General features: G+C 66.2%; 1 protein-coding gene across 2 annotated transcripts in view; it reads right to left on the bottom strand.

Moving 5' to 3' along the window:
• The window catches only part of ESPN (espin), a 32,280-nt gene that overhangs the window by 2,744 nt on the left and 13,297 nt on the right, over window positions 1-16,239 (bottom strand). For both annotated transcript variants that reach the window (XM_080656760.1, XM_080656759.1), the window contains exons 3-13: window positions 15,661-15,847; window positions 15,358-15,540; window positions 15,100-15,231; window positions 12,311-12,512; window positions 10,423-10,691; window positions 7,779-7,937; window positions 7,493-7,688; window positions 6,302-6,328; window positions 5,048-5,193; window positions 4,688-4,951; window positions 7-86 (exon numbers count right to left, since the gene is read on the bottom strand). In XM_080656760.1, the coding sequence (XP_080512886.1) occupies window positions 7-86; window positions 4,688-4,951; window positions 5,048-5,193; window positions 6,302-6,328; window positions 7,493-7,688; window positions 7,779-7,937; window positions 10,423-10,691; window positions 12,311-12,512; window positions 15,100-15,231; window positions 15,358-15,540; window positions 15,661-15,847 (1,845 nt within the window). The remainder of the gene's footprint in view (window positions 1-6; window positions 87-4,687; window positions 4,952-5,047; window positions 5,194-6,301; window positions 6,329-7,492; window positions 7,689-7,778; window positions 7,938-10,422; window positions 10,692-12,310; window positions 12,513-15,099; window positions 15,232-15,357; window positions 15,541-15,660; window positions 15,848-16,239) is intronic.

The raw sequence follows: 16,239 nt of genomic DNA, 5'->3' as shown, positions 1-16,239 counted from the left end.
GCTCACCTCTCCTCTTCTAGCTTCTTCCGAAGAAGGTCCCGCCTCCAGGCAGGCATGTTGGCCAGCCGGGCCTCCTCCTCCTCCTCCTGCAACACACACAAAGCTTCAGGGTAGCACGGGCTGGGAGGTGCGGGCAAGAGGGCGTGCATCTCCAACTGGGGGGACCTGCAGGAGTTAGGGGCTACAGGACACAAACCGAGTTCCAGGAAGAGACCCTCTGATACCTTCCTATAGGGCAAATGGATGGAGGAGCCTGGCCACACCCCCCTTGCGAGAGGCAGGAGGTCCCTCTCGCCCCCTGTAACTCAGGCCTGTGTCCTAGAGGCGGCGCCAGAACCAGAATGGTCAGAGCCCAGTGCAGGCGGTGAGAGCAGGGAATGAGATTCCCCATACAGGCAGGTAGACAGATGGCCCCACGGCTGTGACCCACAATCTTCAGGCAGACCCACACCTGGGCCCCCGCAGACCCTGCCCGCTCCGAGAGGCTCCGGCTGGGCCCTGGTGCCACTGTGAGGCCCTTCCCAAATGGAGTAGACATGAACTCTACAACCGAGGGGGCGGGCATCCAACACAGGCAGCTCAGAGCGAAGAGTTTTATTACTCGCACGTTACAGAGAACACGTCACACGGAACACTGCACACTGGCTCCCCGGACCTCAACCAATGAGGTAGCTGTGAACCCCAGTGAAATCCAGAGAGAGGTGGAGAGCCACACAGCCCCAAGGGGGACCCACAGTCCCTCGCTCAGAGGGGCTGCTCCTTCCTCCTGGCTCCGCTCGGAGCCAGGCAAGGCTGCAGGGCCAGAGGGGACTCCTGGTTTGCCCTGTGCCACGCTGGCCTATCCGGCCAACTCGCCACCACCGGCCATGATGGGACCTCAGTGGCCGGGCAGCCTGGTCCTGCGCTTCCTGGGTTTTCCAAGGCCACCCTCCAGGGTTCTTGGATCGCTTCTGGCTTGGGAGCGCACCATCCAGGCATCCAGGCAGATATCCAGGCCCAGGCTAAGATGCTTGAGGGGAAATTCTGAATTCTGCTGCTCAGATGTCAAAAAGCTCCGCCTCTTTCTCCTTCCAGAAGGAGAAGCTGCGGTCGATGTAGCGGCAGATGTCCTCGTTGCTGAACTCGCCCATCTCAGACAACAGCTCCAGGGGGTCTTCAGCGGGGGCTTCCGAACTAGGAGGGTCCAAGGACGGGGGAGGCTCGGCGGGCGGGGGCGGGGACGGGGGCTGCGGCGCAGGGGACGGGGGCTGCGGGGCGGGGGACGGGGGCTGCGGGGCGGGGGCCCGGGCCTCCGGCTGCCCCTCTGGCCAGTCTGTCTGAGCTGGAGCAGCTTCTTGGGCCTGCTCCCTCTCCTCCTCCTCCTCCTCCTCCTCCACCTCCACCACCTCCTCTTCTTCTTTCTCCTCTTCCTGCTCCTTCTCGACCTCTTCCTCCCAAGGCCGCTGAGCGTCCGGGCCGTCTCCAAAGAACTGCTGACTGAGATCCTCAAAGCCGTCGCTCCAGCCCCGCCGGCCAGCCTCCACCTCCTCCAGCACCACGCGGTGGAAGCGGCGGATGAGCTCCCACGGGTGGCTGCCCAGTCGGTCGAACATCTCGTAGCACAGCAAGTGGCGGAACTTGCGCTCCTCGCGGCTCAGGCCCATCTCCAGCAGCTGGAAGTAGCCGAGCATGAAGAGGTCCAGGGTGAGGCTGTCGTAGCGCGGGGGCGCGCCGCCGTCCAGGGGCGGCAGGAAGTGCTCCGGCCAGTACAGGCCGTGCGCCAGGACAGGGCTGCGGGCCTGGCGCGGGGGCACCTGCCGCAGGAGGCTCCGCCAGCGGCCCAGCAGCTTCCCCACCACCTGCCGCTGCTTCAGCAGGCGCTGCAGCCGCTCGTCGGGGCCCTCGCCGGCCGGTGGCGGAGGGGCTTCGGCGACCTCGGGGGCGGGGCCGGCGCCCGCGGCCACCACGCGGGGGAGCAGCCTGCGAAGGCGCGCCTGGGCCTGGCGCCCGTGGCCGCCGAAGGTCCACTTGCGCCAGTGCTCCAGGAAGAGGTAGACGATGCGCTCCTTGCGCAGGTCGATGTAGTCCTGGACGCCGCTCAGCTCGGTGGGCAGCGGCGGCCTGCGCGCCAGCAGCTCGGGCTCGGGCAGCGCCGCCTGGCGGCCCGGCGCCTCGGCCGGGTCCTCGTAGCCCAGCGGCTCCTGGGCTGGCGGCAGGCTGTTGGAGGCGGCGGCACTCGGCTCGCCGGGGCTGGCCGCCGCCATGTAGTCCTCCTCGAGAATGGGTTCTCGGCCCGGGGCGCCGGGGGACAGCGAGAACTTGCGGCGCGGGCTGCGCGGGGGCGCGGAGCCCTGGGCGCGCAGCTCGTAGGTGGCGCGGAGGTGCTGCACGGAGACGCCGCACTCGAGGATCTCGCGCGCCACGGCCTCGCGGCACCAGCTGAGCGAGTGCGAGCGGCCCAGGCAGAGCGGGCCTGGCCGCCAGGGCGCATCGGGCAGCGGCGCCAGCGGCTGGCCCGTGTCGGCGGCCAGCAGTTCGGCCAGGTGCGTGGGCCGGCCGCCGAGCGCGGCCAGCAGCGTGGCCATGCTCTTGAGCAGCGTGGAGATCTTGCTGCACCAGGCGGGCAGGCTGGCGGCGCGGCCGTGCATGCGACGCGGGTCGACGGTGAAGCGCGGCGCCGACAGAGCGGCTGAGATGGGAAGCAGCTGCTCCAGCTCCAGCTCCAGCTGCTTCAGGCGCGCCTCCAGCTTCTGCGCCTTGTGCAGCACCTGCAGGTTCTCGATTTGCTGTTCGATGCGGAGGATGTCGGCCTCGGTCATGAGCTCGCCGAAGGGCCCGAGGATGCCGTTGTACTCGCGGGAGTACCTCCAGCCCTCGCGGGGGTAGCAGCACGAGCTGGCGGAAGTCAGCTAAGGCGGGGAAGACAAGAGAGGGGAGGGAGGCGGGTCTCCCTCTGGCCCAGCTCCCGCAGCGGCCGCCGGGGGGCGCCCTTTGCATGTCCCGGGTGGTGTAATGGCTCCGCGGGGCTGAGTTTGCAGGGACGAGCCGCGCCTGACGGGCGGGCGAGCGATTACGTTGGGTGAGGCTTCAGCCCAGGCCGCCGCTCCGGGCGCTGGGCAGGGTCCACTTTGGTCGCTGGCGGGGACACAGCCGGTCGCTGGGTGCTGTTGCAGGGGCAGGGCGGGCGGACGGCTCCGTGCCTGGCTTGGTTGCTCATTACACCACCGAAGAACATGCAAAAGGCATTGCAGCTGCGACGCAGGGCGGCCCTCCCACCTCATCCAAGCTCTGCGGTTTTGAGGCCAGATCCCAAAGAGGCCTCTCCTCGCCCCACTCCGATGACCCCTTCTCATCCTGTGGCCCAAGCCCTCTCTGTCCACGATGTCAGTGTTTTAGTCCCAACGACAGGCTCTTAAAGGAGGCTCGCCCTAGCTGGTGTGGCTCAGTGGATAGAGCGTCAGCCTGCCGACTGAAAGGTCCCGGTTTGGATAACAATCAGGGCACGTGCCTGGGTTGCGGGCTCCATCCCCAGTAGGGGACGTGTGGGAGGCAGCCCATCAATGATTATTCTCATCATTGATGTTTCTATCTCTCTCTCCCTCTCCCTTCCTCTCTGAAATCTATCGATCCCACCCCCTCGCATCCCGTTAATAATAATACAGTTTGCAGAGCCCGGCTTGCCAGGCTGTTCTTAGTTTCCCCTCGCCTTTCTTGACCTCTAGGCCTGCAATTTCCAGCCTGGAGGGTGGAGGGTGGAGGGCTGCCCTCACCTCTTCACAGCCCTCCCCATTCCTCCTGACCCACCACAATCCCCACATACAAATCCAATGATGCCACTTCCCAGCCTTACCCCCTCCCAGACTACACACCGCTGCAGGAGAAAGTCCGTTTTCTTCAGGAACCCGCCCCCTCCCCAGCTCTACCCCTTCCCTTCCATAGTACAGTCACCGAGCCACGCCCACGGACTCCCAGCCCTCCCCTCTCCCGCCTGCTTGCTCTTTGCCCCACGCTTCCCGTCCGCCACTTTCTCATCTCCAAGTCTACCTGAGACCTCACTGTCTCCTTCCGTACCACCACCCCCAGCCCAAACAGGATGGGGGGCTTAGGGCTGCCCCATCCTCTGCATGCTCCACCACAGCGATGCCCATATTGAGACAGCCCAGTTATGTGGGGGCACTTATCACTCCACGAAGGTGCTGTGTTTGCTTGCTGGTTGAGCCCTCTGCCCCACTCCTGCAGCCCCCTCAAGAGCAGACCTTGATAGAGTCCACGAATCCCAAGAGACTACAATATGTGTGGCACACGAACGACGCCCAGGGAACATGTTCATTGGGTCAGTGGCAAACCATCCTGCCAGCCAGTGATGATCAACCCATCTTACAGATGAGGAAACTGAGGCTGGGTGAGGCTGGAAGGTGGAAATGCAGGGAAAGAGCCCAGGCCAGTCTATGACCAAGAGCCTCTTGGCTACTCAGAGTGTGGTCCCGGGACAGCATGGTCAGCCTCACCCTGAGGCTGTTGCAGAATTTCCACCCCACCAGAGCTCCTGAACCAGAAGAGCATTTTTACAAGGTCCCAGGCTGCCTTCCCCCCAAGGTCATGGGAGTTGCCTGAGGCTGCAGGGCCCTGCAGGCTGGGGTGCTGGGAGGAGGGGCTGTGGGCCCAGGTGCAGACCCCAGGGCGCTGTGGGAAGCCCCACCCAGCCCACCTTCCGCCTCTGCTCCTCCTCCTCTTGCATCTTCAGCTGCATCTTGCGGACCATCACCTGGCGCTTCCACTCGGGGATGGGCCGGCCCTGCTCGTCGTGCGTGGGGATGAGCGCTTCCACGTCGAGCTGCACCCCTGGCGCGGGGGTGGCGGGCGGCGCCGGCGCCAAGCTGCCATTGAGCAGCGGCTGGGGCCCTGCGGCCGGCGGGGTGGGGCTCCGGGGCCGGGATGGTGCTGGTGACACTGGCGGCAGCTGTGCGTCAGGCTGTGGGGAGAAGTGGCGGGGCTGAGCACGGGCAGGGGCGCGGGGAGCCGGGCGCGCGGGGAGCCGGCGCTGGGCCCTTTCGGACCACCTACCTACCTGGGAAGCCGGCTGCCCGCTGCCGGAGAACACGGTGGTCAGACCCTTGCTCTGCGGTGTGGGCTTCAGACTCTTGCCAGCCTTGATCTCAGCCAGCAGCTCGGCGTTGTCACCGGTTGGGGTCATCATGTTGAAAGACTTGGTGCCTGGGGGAGGCAGGAGAGGAGGCGCTGGCAAGGGGTGAGGTGGGGGGCTGGGGGGGTCCTGCCCTTCTGCTGTCCCCTCCCCAAGTCAGGAGGCGATCGGAGCCTTCCCTCGGGCCCAGGGGGCAGCATTCCAGATCCCAAGTCTGGCGGGTGGCTCGGCTCTTGGGGACCCCAGAGCCAGGTCCTTGGCTGGAAGTCGTGCACCCCCACCATTCTCCCAGCCCTACTCACGCCGGGGTGTGGGGCCCCCACCTGGAGGCCCCTGGGAGTCCATGATGGCTCGTGGGCTGGCTGTGGGGGCTCTAGTGAACGTCTCCACCCCGCGCATTGACTGCTTAACTCCAAAACGCAACCCGGGACCAGCCCCCCGACCTTTGTCCCCCCGGTTCCCTGGCTCCCCTGGCCAGGGCGGAGTCTGCCTCTGGCCCTCTCGCATCAGCAAAGCCCAGTGACCCTTGGACTGAGTCGCCTGAGCCTCTCTGGCCGCTCGGACTAGGAACCCTGATACCACAACCCAGCCAGCCCCGCCCCCAAACCCACAGACAGACGCGCAGACACACTGGTTGCAAGCCCGGAGCACACTTATGGCAAAGCGCTTCCCGGCTCTCTCCGCTCTGGGGCCCCGGGACAGCGGCGCCCTTCCTGAGGACACGGAGGCGCCCGCCCGGAAGGGGGCCAGGCGGGGGCATGCAAATGTCCGGCGGGAGTTTGCATGTTTCACGGCCAGCCGAGGTGACTGGGGTTTGGGGAGGGCTGACTTCAGAGCCCAAGGATGGGGTCCCGGCTGGGTGAGGGGAACAGGCCAGCAGCTCCTGGGTTGCCTCGGCTGTGGCTTCCAGAGCACAGTGTCCGGAGGAGGAAAAGGGAAAGGTATGGGGCCAGCCCCATCAGCCAGGCCACGGATTTGTACATGTGGGTGTGGTGGGGGGAGGTGGGGGGAGGCGGAGGGCAGAGGCCCCCCGCTGTGGCATTGAGGACCCTCGCCGGCCGTTGGCCCCTAGCTCTGCCCGCCCCTCAAGTCCCTGGTCCCTGTGGCCTTGCGTTCCCTGAGCGTTTGCTTTGCCCCCAACCCCGCGCCTTAGCCGGGAGCATGAACGCAGCTACTCACTCTTCCTGTGCCTCAGGACTCTCACTTCTAGAGACCGAGAGGAGAGAAGTGACAGTGGAGTTAGAAGAGGGAGGGGCTGGGTGAGGCTGGGAGAGCAGGGACAGCGAGAGAGGGGTGGGCGGGCAGGAGCGGGGAAGGGAGATGTGGAGAGGAGGAGTGAGGGGAGGAGAACTTTCAAGCCCATCGGACCCTGGCTGGGGCTGCCCTGGGGTCCACAAGGGTGGTCTGCTCAGTTGCCAGCTTTGCTGCCGCCCCGAGGGCTGGACGGGGCTGCCACAGCCCTCGTCCCCTAGCAAGGGCCCCTCCGTCTTGGCACTGGGCTGGAGCAGGGTCTCCCCTGTCTTCCTAGCCGCAGGCCTGCTCCAGGCTGCAGAGGGGGGAACTGACCTTGAGCTGGGGTCTGCAGGGGCTGGGGCTCCCTAGGAACCCCAGGCAATACAAGGGGACCCTCCTGTGTCCTTGCATCCTAGTCAGGGAGAGGAAGCTTTGGACGGTGCCCTAATGGTCCCTGCCCTGAGTGGCTGGGCGAGGAAGGCACCTGCCAGGCTGGGCTGGGACCGCCTCCGGACCTCCAGCAGCCCCGTGTGCAGGCGACTGCCCCACACGATGGAAGAGAAACTCGGGAATACTGGTCACCCACCGGTCTAGCTCTTACAAAGGAGGCCAGGCAGTCACCAGCAGGGACAGGCATGCTGGGTCACTGGCCTTGTCCCCATAGCCAGGCCTCGCTGGCTGGGGCCCCAGGGAGATCTGGCTGGGAAGTCTGTGATGCACTGGGAAAGGCTCAGGGCTGAGGCTAGCTTTGGGGACCCGGAGAACGGGGCTAGGAGAGACTTGACTTGGGACGTAGGGAGGCGGGGAGGAGGGGGGCCGCAGCCCTGCCTCCTTGAAGTCGGTTCTGCTTCTCAGAGCTCCCTTCTAGCTCCCGCTCAGCGGAGGCAGCCGCCACCAGACCCGGGCGGCCTCCCCACTGGATGGGAGGCAGGCCCAGAGAGGGACAGAGACTTGCCCCAGGCCACACAGCCAGGCCTGCCACGGCAGAGCCTCCCCCTAGGGGAGGGGCTGCAGGAAGAACAGTAGGAAAAGAAGGGGCGCTGGGGCAGTCCCAGCAGGGAGGGGGCGTTGTCTAGGTCTCCCCCCCCCCCCGTTCCGGGCTAGCGGGCCTCCCACTCTCCACCTGCCCCTACTCACTGCCGGTGGAAGAGGAGGAGCGGCGCTGCCCGCAGCCTGGGCCGGCGCCCTCGAAGGGCAGGGGCGGAGCGGGCGGCGGCGAGCTCAGGCCCTCGGGCAGGGGCGGCGGCGGCGGCGGCGGGGGCGGCAGCTCCCTGGACGGCTTGGGCTCCGCCGCGCAGCCGTTGTGCACGTGACTCCCGGGGAGCAGCGCCGCCTGCGGGGGAGCGGAGGGGCCAGCGAGTGAGCAGCGGGACGCCCGGCCGGGTCCGAGGCGGCCGGCGGGTGCGGGCTGGCGGGCACGCACCTCCTCGCTGTGCGCCATGCCCGGGCGTGCGGCCGGCTCGCGGGGGCAGCGGCCCAGCTGGCGGTAGTAGTCCCCCGTGCTGGGCTGCTTGCTGAAGGCGCGGGGCTTGCGGCCGGAGTCCTGCCTCCGCAGCCCGTTGTGGCCGGCGCGGGAGCCCAGCTGCGGAGAGACAGGGGCGTGGGCTCCAGGCCGGGTCCCTGTGCTCCCACCCCCCCCTTTTCCTCTCCCGGGGTCACTGCCCGCGGCTGTCGAAGGTGCAGCCGGCCGCGTTCCTAGACCCTCCCGTTCTCAGAGCGGGGATGGGGCGAGGGTCACGGGGCCCCGGTGGAAGGGCAGGCTCGGTTGGCCCTGCAGGGAGGTGGTGTTCTGGGCACCGGCCAAGGGGCGCAGAGGCCCCACTGAGGCTAGAAGGGGCGGGCCCAGGGGCGGGGTGGCCCAGCCCAGACGCCAGGGGGAGCCGGAGAAGGGCAGCTCCCCGCTGAGCCGGCGCTAAAGCCTCAGCCGCACCCCAGTCCCAGCGCCCTCACCGGCCCGCCCAGCCCCAAGTCTCCGCCGAACCCTGTCGCGGGGATCCGCCCCGAGGGAGCCCTCTCTAGAACCCGAGTCCTAGGCGGCTCCTGCTTGCCCAGGGCCCCGGCTGCCCAGCCCGAGGCTGGGGCTGCTCCTACCTCTGTCTGTGCCGGTGGCCCCCGCTGTGCACCTGGCGGCGGGGGCGGAAGGACCCGACACCTGCGCTACCTGATCCTTCCTCTCAGGTTACAGCCCAGCCCGCGCCTCCGAGCGCCTAGGAGCTCTGTCGTCCTGACATCACCCAGGCCCGCCAATCCTCGGCGGTGGGGGATGCAACGGGGGCGCCCACGGCTCGCCACACCTGGCCGGCTCCGCACACCTGGCCGCCACACCACGCCCGCCCGCGGGCCAGATGTGACCCCGCCCCTGTGCCTCTCTCCTCCGCTAGGTGCTGCCGAGCACCCGGCCTTCATCCCTCCGCTCCATCCTCCATCCCTCCATCCTCCATCCCTCCATCCTCCCCTCCATCCTCCGAAACAGAATACCCAGGCCTCCCTGCGGACAGTGAGCCCCTCCCCCATGTAGCCCCCTGGGCTCGGGGTCACGCCCCCGCCCTTCCAGGCCGCATCTGGAAACCATCGCCATCCGCGTAAGCGACACCGACACCCTCGCCCCAGCCTCGGGTTTCAGGGGCCACGAGGCGGCTCGGGTGACAGCTAGCGCCCGCCCCGTCGCAGCTGCCCCCCACGAAGCCCCGCTCTGAAAGGACCAGAGGCAGTGGGGCCGGAGGCCGAGTCCGCGGGCGGGGGCTGTCCCCCTCCACCTCCCAGCCCCTGTCCCTGCGGTGGCCTGGACCCTCCGCCCCGCCTGACCCGGCTCACGTTGCAGGAAACGGGACACCGCAGGATTTGTTTCCCAGGCGGCCCGCCCCTCGCGCCCCCTGCAGCCCCGGGCGCAGAGCCGCGACCCTGCTCCGTGGCGGCCAGGCGGCCAGGCCGGGGCTGGGGGCCCGCGGCGCACAAAGGGCCTTTGTGGAGCTGCTGGAGCCTGCGGCCTGGCACGCACACGCCGGAGGGGGAGCGGGCCGGAGGTCCGGGCGCTCGGGCTCAGGGAGGGGAGGGGCAGCGCCAGCCACCTGTCCTGTGGCTTTGGGCAGGGCCCACAAGCCCGGGCGGGAAAGTCCTGGGCCCGCACCTTCTGGGGATGAAAGGGAAACCCGGCTGGGAGCTTGGTCTGGGGTGGCACGAGAGGGGCGGTGCGGCCACTGTGCAGGCGTGCCTTCCCCCCTGCTCCCCCCTCCTCTTCCTCCGGCAGTGAGTAGGGGCAGATGGACAGTGGAAGGCCCGCTAGCCCGGAAGGTGGGGGGGAGACCTAGATAACGCCCCCTCCCTGCTGGGTGACCGGGTCACCTGTGCGAACTGGTTACTTAGCTTCGCCCTGGAGTGGCCTGCCTGGGGCTTGAGAGAAAACTACCTGCAAGGTCAGGACCCTCCGGGGCCTCCGCCCCACACTCCACAACCTGAGGGCTCAGGGCGCCCCTGCCCCTCCTCCCAGAGCTCTGTCCCCTGGGCCTGTAGGCAGGGCCCCTCTGGGCCTCTCTGCCCAGGACTGACCCCCAGCCCAGCCGTCTGATCCCCAGCCCCACTCCGGAGCCTCAGCCAGGACCCCAGAGGCCCTGCCATCCCCAGCACCTGGCACTCAACACGCCCACACGGGACTCCTCCCCTTCTCCCCAGGACTCATCTCAGGCCTGGCCCCGCCACCTCACTCACCTCACCTCACTGCCCGGCCTCAAGCCCCAAACCGGGGGTCAGCCCCGACTGAGTGCCACTCCATGACTATCCTGCCATTCTGTGCGAGCGGTGGCGGGGACCCAGCCCCGGGAGGCCCCACTGGCTGGGTGTATGTTCTAGGCCCTTCTCTGCCCCCCAGCTCTGCGGCGGCTTGGTCTTACCCATCTCCCTGTCCCCAGTGCCCAGCCCTGAGCCCCCACGGGGCTGCCAGGAATATGGACTCTTGAACAGGCCACTGGCCCAGGGACCGCTGTCCGGTGCCCAGGAGCCGGGCAGTCCTTGGCCTCCACGACCCCCACCAGCGGGCGCTGAGAGGCAGGCGGTGGGCGAAGGCTCACTACCTCCTTTCGGAAGCCTGTGGTCTCCACGTGGCGGAGCTTGCTCTTGGTCTGCATGTAGATGTCAGCTGCCTGCAGCCCTGCGGGGGGCTTGGGGGCTGGGTAGCCCGGTGGGGGAGGGGGCAGCTGGGTGCCTGGGGGCGGGGGTGGCGGCGGGAAGCTGGGTGGCGGTGGTGCTGTGGTTCTCTCCATCTTGCCCTGGGCCAGGTTCAGCTCCGGGCTCAGCATGTCCATGTAGCTCTGTATCTCTGCAGCTCTGGCTCTGGGAAGCCCTGGCAGGGGGGTAAGGGGGAGGAGCGGGGAGGCTGGATTTGCGAGTTGGCAGAGGGGCTGTCCGCAGGACTGAGACCCTCCACTGTCCACAAGCAACTTGCCAAGTGGGTAGTGGACTCAGGGGTGCAGCCCAGCGTGGCCCCGCCCTGGTCCTGGCCCTGCCCTCCCACAGCCCTGCACCTGCCGGGGAAAGGCCACACCTCATGGACCTCACCCGGGTTTGGGGTGGGAGCCCCGGGGCTGTGGGCTCCAGGTGTGCCCGTGGACTGAGCCACCTGGAGGGGGAGGGCTGCCTTCCAGGCAGATCTGGCAGGGCAGGTGGCAGGGATATGGATGCCACACCCAGTCTTTTCAGGGTGCCCGCCATCTCTGCAGCCACCACCTGGTGGCACGAAGCAGGCATGGCAAGTGGAGGTCCCCGTGCTCAGGGTGTGGTCAGCGTGTGTGCGTGCGTGTCTGGCTTCGGAGTGAGCGTTTGTGCATGTTGTGTGACAGTGCGTGAGTACACAGGCTTTGTGTTTATGAATGGGCTGTGTTAGGCTGTGGACATGGGGTGTGTGTGAGCACATCCAGGGTACAGAATGGAGAGTTGTGTGCCTGTGTGTAGTGTAGACGTGTGTGTATATCTGCGCAGCTCAATATGTGGTTGTGCATTCATATCTGTATATTGTGTGCACACACGTACAAGTGTGCACTCTTTTTAAAAAATATATTTTATTGATTTTTTACAGAGAGGAAGGGAGAGGGATAGAGAGTTAGAAACATCGATGAGAGAGAAACATCGATCAGCTGCCTCCTGCACACTCCCTACTGGGGATGTGCCTGCAACCAAGGTACATGCCCTTGACCGGAATCGAACCTGGGACCCTTCAGTCTGCAGGCTGAGCCAAACCGGTCAGGGCACAAGTATGCACTCTTTTAAAAAATATATATATTTTGCTGGAACCAGTTTGGCTCAGTGGATAGAGCGTTGGCCTGCGGATTGAAGGGTCCCGGGTTCGATTCCGGTCAAAGGCATGTACCTTGGTTGCGGGCACATCCCCAGTGGGAGGTGTGCAGGAGGCAGCTGATCGATGTTTCTCTCTCATCATGTTTCTAGCTCTCTATCCCTCTCCCTTCCTCTCTGTAAAGTATCAATAAAATATATTTAAAAAAATATATATATTTTATTGATTTCAGAGAGGAAGGGGGAGAAAGAGAGAGGGAAACATCAATGATGAGAGAATCATTGATTAGCTGCCTCCTGCACGCCCCCGACTGAGGATCAAGCCCGCAACCCGGGCATGTGCCCTTGACCGGAATCGAGCCCGGGACCCTTCAGTCCACAGGCCGACGCTCTATCCACTGAGCCACACCAGCTAGGGCACAAGTGTGCACTCTTGAGTGTGTAAGTTCTGGGGACAGTTTGTGCATGTGTGAGTAAGGATATTATATCGTGTGCGAGGTGCATGTGCAAATGTGTGGATATACATGTCTGTTGTGATGGGGACACACAAACATGAGTGTCTATCCTTCACCAGCAGCAGCATCCTCTCCTGGTGACCTGGGCAGCCTCCAGGGTTAGCTGTGGGCAGAGCTGGCCCAGGGCTGCCCCCCCCCTTCCCATTGGTCCACTCACCGCGCGGGGGGCGCCGGCCCTTGATACTGGACTGGCTGGATGAGCAGGAGTCGTAGTTGGAGAGGGTGCTGGTGGGCGAGCTGAGGTCGAAGTTCAGCGGCTGGACTGACGCGGTGGTGTTGGGCGAGGACATGCCCGAGTCGGGCTGCTTGGCCTCCAGCTCGGCGGACGGGTCCCGGGACAGCACGCGGTGCTCCACACTCTGCGCAGAAGGAGCGGAGGCGTGAGGACAGCCAGCCCCCAAGGCCAGGAGCTCTGGGCCAGGGTCCTGCTCAGAGCCCTCGCGGTGTGACCTTGGCTAAGCCACTGCCCTTTCTGGGCTAAGACTCAAGCCCCGCCCCCCAGCAGTAGGACCCTGGGTTCCTGGGAAACTCCTACTCCTGGCCCCTCCCTGCTCAGGAGGGTTGAGAGGCTGAGGGAAGGGGGGCCCTGGGTGCACCCCAAGGGGAGAGCCACAGGGCAGCCACTTTCTTCCTCCTCAATGGGCAGAGGGCCTGGGCTCCAGTGCACCTTCGGGCGGGCCCAGGCTCTGCAGCTGGTGAGAGTGCTGGCAGCAGCTGGGGGCAGGGGAAGGGTGCAAGGCCCCCCAGCTTGCAGGGAGGACTGATCCCCCATTACCTGGCCAGCAAGCCCTGTCTCCTGGCCCGACTAGGCAAATCCCAGCACCAGTCCCCGTCTCCAGACAGGGCCCTCGGGGAAAGAGAGGGGCATGGGGTGGCCCAGCTGAGCTAGGTGGGCATCTGAAGCTGAGGCCTCCAAGCCAGCCACCCCCCACCACTGTCCGTACTCCGCCCCTAACCTGCCCCTCCTGGCACGGGCGTGGGCTGGGGTGGGGGCCCTGCTTACGTTGCCCATGCTGCTCTGCTGCCAGCAAGCCTGCCTGCCTGCTCGCTCGCTGCTTCTGCCCAGGCCTGCGCCTCCCTGCCCCACGCCCGCCTGCCTGAGAAGTGTCACAGGCCCCCCGGGAGCGGAGGCAGGCCGGCACCAGGTAACGGCTCTGCAGCCGCGCTCATTGGCCTGTAATGAGGGGCTCTGGGGCCGGTTGGCCTTTTCTGGGCCAGCATCCGCTGCGGCTGGGATCTGCCCCCTCCATCACCGGGCCCACCTGAGTGAGGGTCCCGGGCCCCACACCCCACACACTTCGGGGGGCATCCCTGCTGCCTACCCCAGGAGCCCAGGGGACCCACAGGAGCTGCACGGGGCAGCTGAAGATGCCCTTTTTTTAAAAAAAATATATATTTTATTGATTTTTTACAGAGAGGAAGGAAGAGGGATAGAGAGCTAGAAACATCGATCAGCTGCCTCCTGCACATCTCCCACTGGGGATGTGCCCGCAACCAAGGTACATGCCCTTGACCGGAATCGAACCCGGGACCCTTCAGTCCGCAGGCCGACGCTCCATCCACTGAGCCAAACCGGTTTCGGCTAGATGCCCTTTTCTCGGCTGATAGCAGTGGGCACTGGGAGCGCCAGGCCTGACCCCGCGGATAACAGGTTCGGAACACGAGCTCTGCGGCCTGGGACGCTGATTCACATGTCACCTCCTCCACTTACTAGCTGCTGACTTGGGCAAGTAACTGCTCTCTCTTTTAGCCGAGTTCCTTCACCTGGAAATGGGGAACAGTACTGCCTGCCCACTAGGTTGTAAAAATGATGTTAAACGTGAGTGAAGTGCCAGGGCATGGTGGCCGGTAAGTGCCACGCGCATCTACTATTAGTCTACCATGGGGACTGACCGAGGTCACACCCCGAAGCTCCGGGCAGGTGCCTGCCGGCGTCAGGTGCGAGGAGCGGTCCCGGGTGCTCACGGAGCAGCTGCTGTCGGGAGTGGACGTGGGGCTCTGCCACCCAGACTCTCAGTGGGAGGAGTTCACCTCTGGTGCCCAAAGACCACAGTGTCTGCCCTGTTAGCTGCCCGGCGCTGGCCCGCTCTCCCTCTGTGTGGCCCTTTCCGGGGGAGATGCCTCCTCAAGTCCAGTTCATCTCTGATCCTGGGCCTTGCTGTGCTCCCGAGTCCCCAAGACCAAGTGGCCCCAAGTGGCCTCACAGGGAGGGGGCTACCCCCTTCTCCCCGGCAGCCCCTCCCGTGGCCAGGCTGCCCTGGGAGCTGGTCAGCGCCCTGGTGCTGGCCTCCGGGAGCCCTCCCCTCTTTCCTCCCTCTTGTCCCAAAGCAGGCATGGCAGCGGCTGACACAGAAGCCACCACACTGCGCTCAGGTCCCGCTGGGTTCCTTGCCGGCGTGTAACCAGACTGAAGTGACTTAAAAGGACAGCACGGGCTTGGAGCTCCGAAGAAGCTACATGCAGTGGAGTGGGCAGGAGGTGGCTCTGGGCCCGGCCCCTGGGCTCCACCGCTTAACACTGCGAGCGTGGGCCTCCCTGAGACTCAGTTTACCCTGAAATGGGACACGAACCCTCCCTGCCTCGGAGGACGGTGGCGAGAATGAAGTGAGCCGTCCATGCGGGCTGTGGCCAGCTGAATGAACTGAACCGGCCCATTCGAATGTGTCCTGTGGTTTCTCCCAGCCCTCACCCGTGTCAGGACGACCCTGGTCCTCCTTCTCTTGACCTTTTTGCCTCCACCCCCCACTCCTCAGTGACCAGTGGTCCCGGCTGAGAAGTCACTTGGGGAAATGGCCTGGGGCCCTTACTCCCTGTGTGACCTCAGGCAAGGGCCTCCGCGTCCCTGCACTCCGGCTTCCTCGGTGCTAACACGGTTCACAAACCCTACCTGTAGGGGGCGCGAGGGCGGGACTGGGGTGAGATGGGGGCGCGCAGGGCCAGGCGTACCAGGGTCTCCACGGTGCGCAGGTAGCGGGTGCAGTGGCTGTGGCCATTGTAGTCGGAGAGGTCAGCGGGCGTGTATCCGTCGCGGTCGCGGACGTCCAGCTCCGCGCCATTCACTACCAGGATCTGGCAGCACTGCAGGGGCACGCAGGGAGCACCCCCGCCGCTAGCCCGCGCCCCGCGCCGGGCAGGGCTGTGCTGAGCGCGCGGCGCCGGCAGAGGGCGCCCCCCTCCCGGCCCCGCCCCCGGCCCCGCCCTCACCTCCAGCTCCCCGTTCTCGGCGGCGTCGTGCAGCGGGGTCCCGCCCCACAGGTCGGCCGAGATCTCGCCGCCGTGCAGCAGGAGCCAGCTGAGCACCTTGGCGTGGCCGCGGCTCGCCGCGAAGTGCATGGCCGTGGCGCCGTCCTTGTCCTGCTCCGACAGGCTCACGTCGGTGCAGCTCACCTGGGCGGGAGGGGGCGGGGACAGAGGGGCGCGGGCTGGGCGCCAGGCCCTTACTGGTCCCGCCCCGCCCGTGCAGGCCCCGCCCCGCCCAGGCCCCGCCCCGCCCCGCCCGGAGCTCACCAGCCACACGATGACCGGGCTGTGGCCCATCTGTGCCGCCGCGTGCAGCGGGGTCATGCCGTCGTGGGCGCTCGTGTGCGGGTCCGCGCCGCACTCCTGCACCAGGTACTGCGTCACCTCCAGGTGGCCCTCCTGGCACGCCAGGTACAGGGGCGTGGCACCGTTCTTGGTTTGGGCATTCACTCCCCTGCGAACAGGAAGCACCCACGGAGGCTCTCAGCACCCGCCCCCTGCGAACCTTCTCAAGACCCTCGTCCCTTCCGGGGACCCTGGAGGGCTGGCAGGGTGGGTCCACGGGGACCTAGTCACTAGGCCGCGCTGTTCCTGGCTTCCTCTGGACTCAGACCTGTGCCAGCCGCCCTCAGGGCCCCTCTGGTCTGCCCCTCCTCCCCCAGCCCTTCCTTCCTATAAAACACCTGGGACTGAGCGGGGCCCTGCCCTCGGCGAAATGCCCACCCCTTACCAAGGCCTGACCGGGCCTCTCCCTCCCTTTCAGCCACTCACTGTCCCTGTAAGTCCCATATCTACCGCCTGCTCTCTCCCTACAGAATGTCCTTTCCTCCTCCTTGCCCTTTAAGA

This window comes from Plecotus auritus, assembly GCF_963455305.1.
Source record: "Plecotus auritus genome assembly, chromosome: 2".
Lineage (NCBI taxonomy): Eukaryota > Metazoa > Chordata > Mammalia > Chiroptera > Vespertilionidae > Plecotus > Plecotus auritus.
The sequence above is the reverse complement of the archived record's forward strand: the minus strand, read 5'-3'. Positions and strand labels throughout refer to the sequence as shown.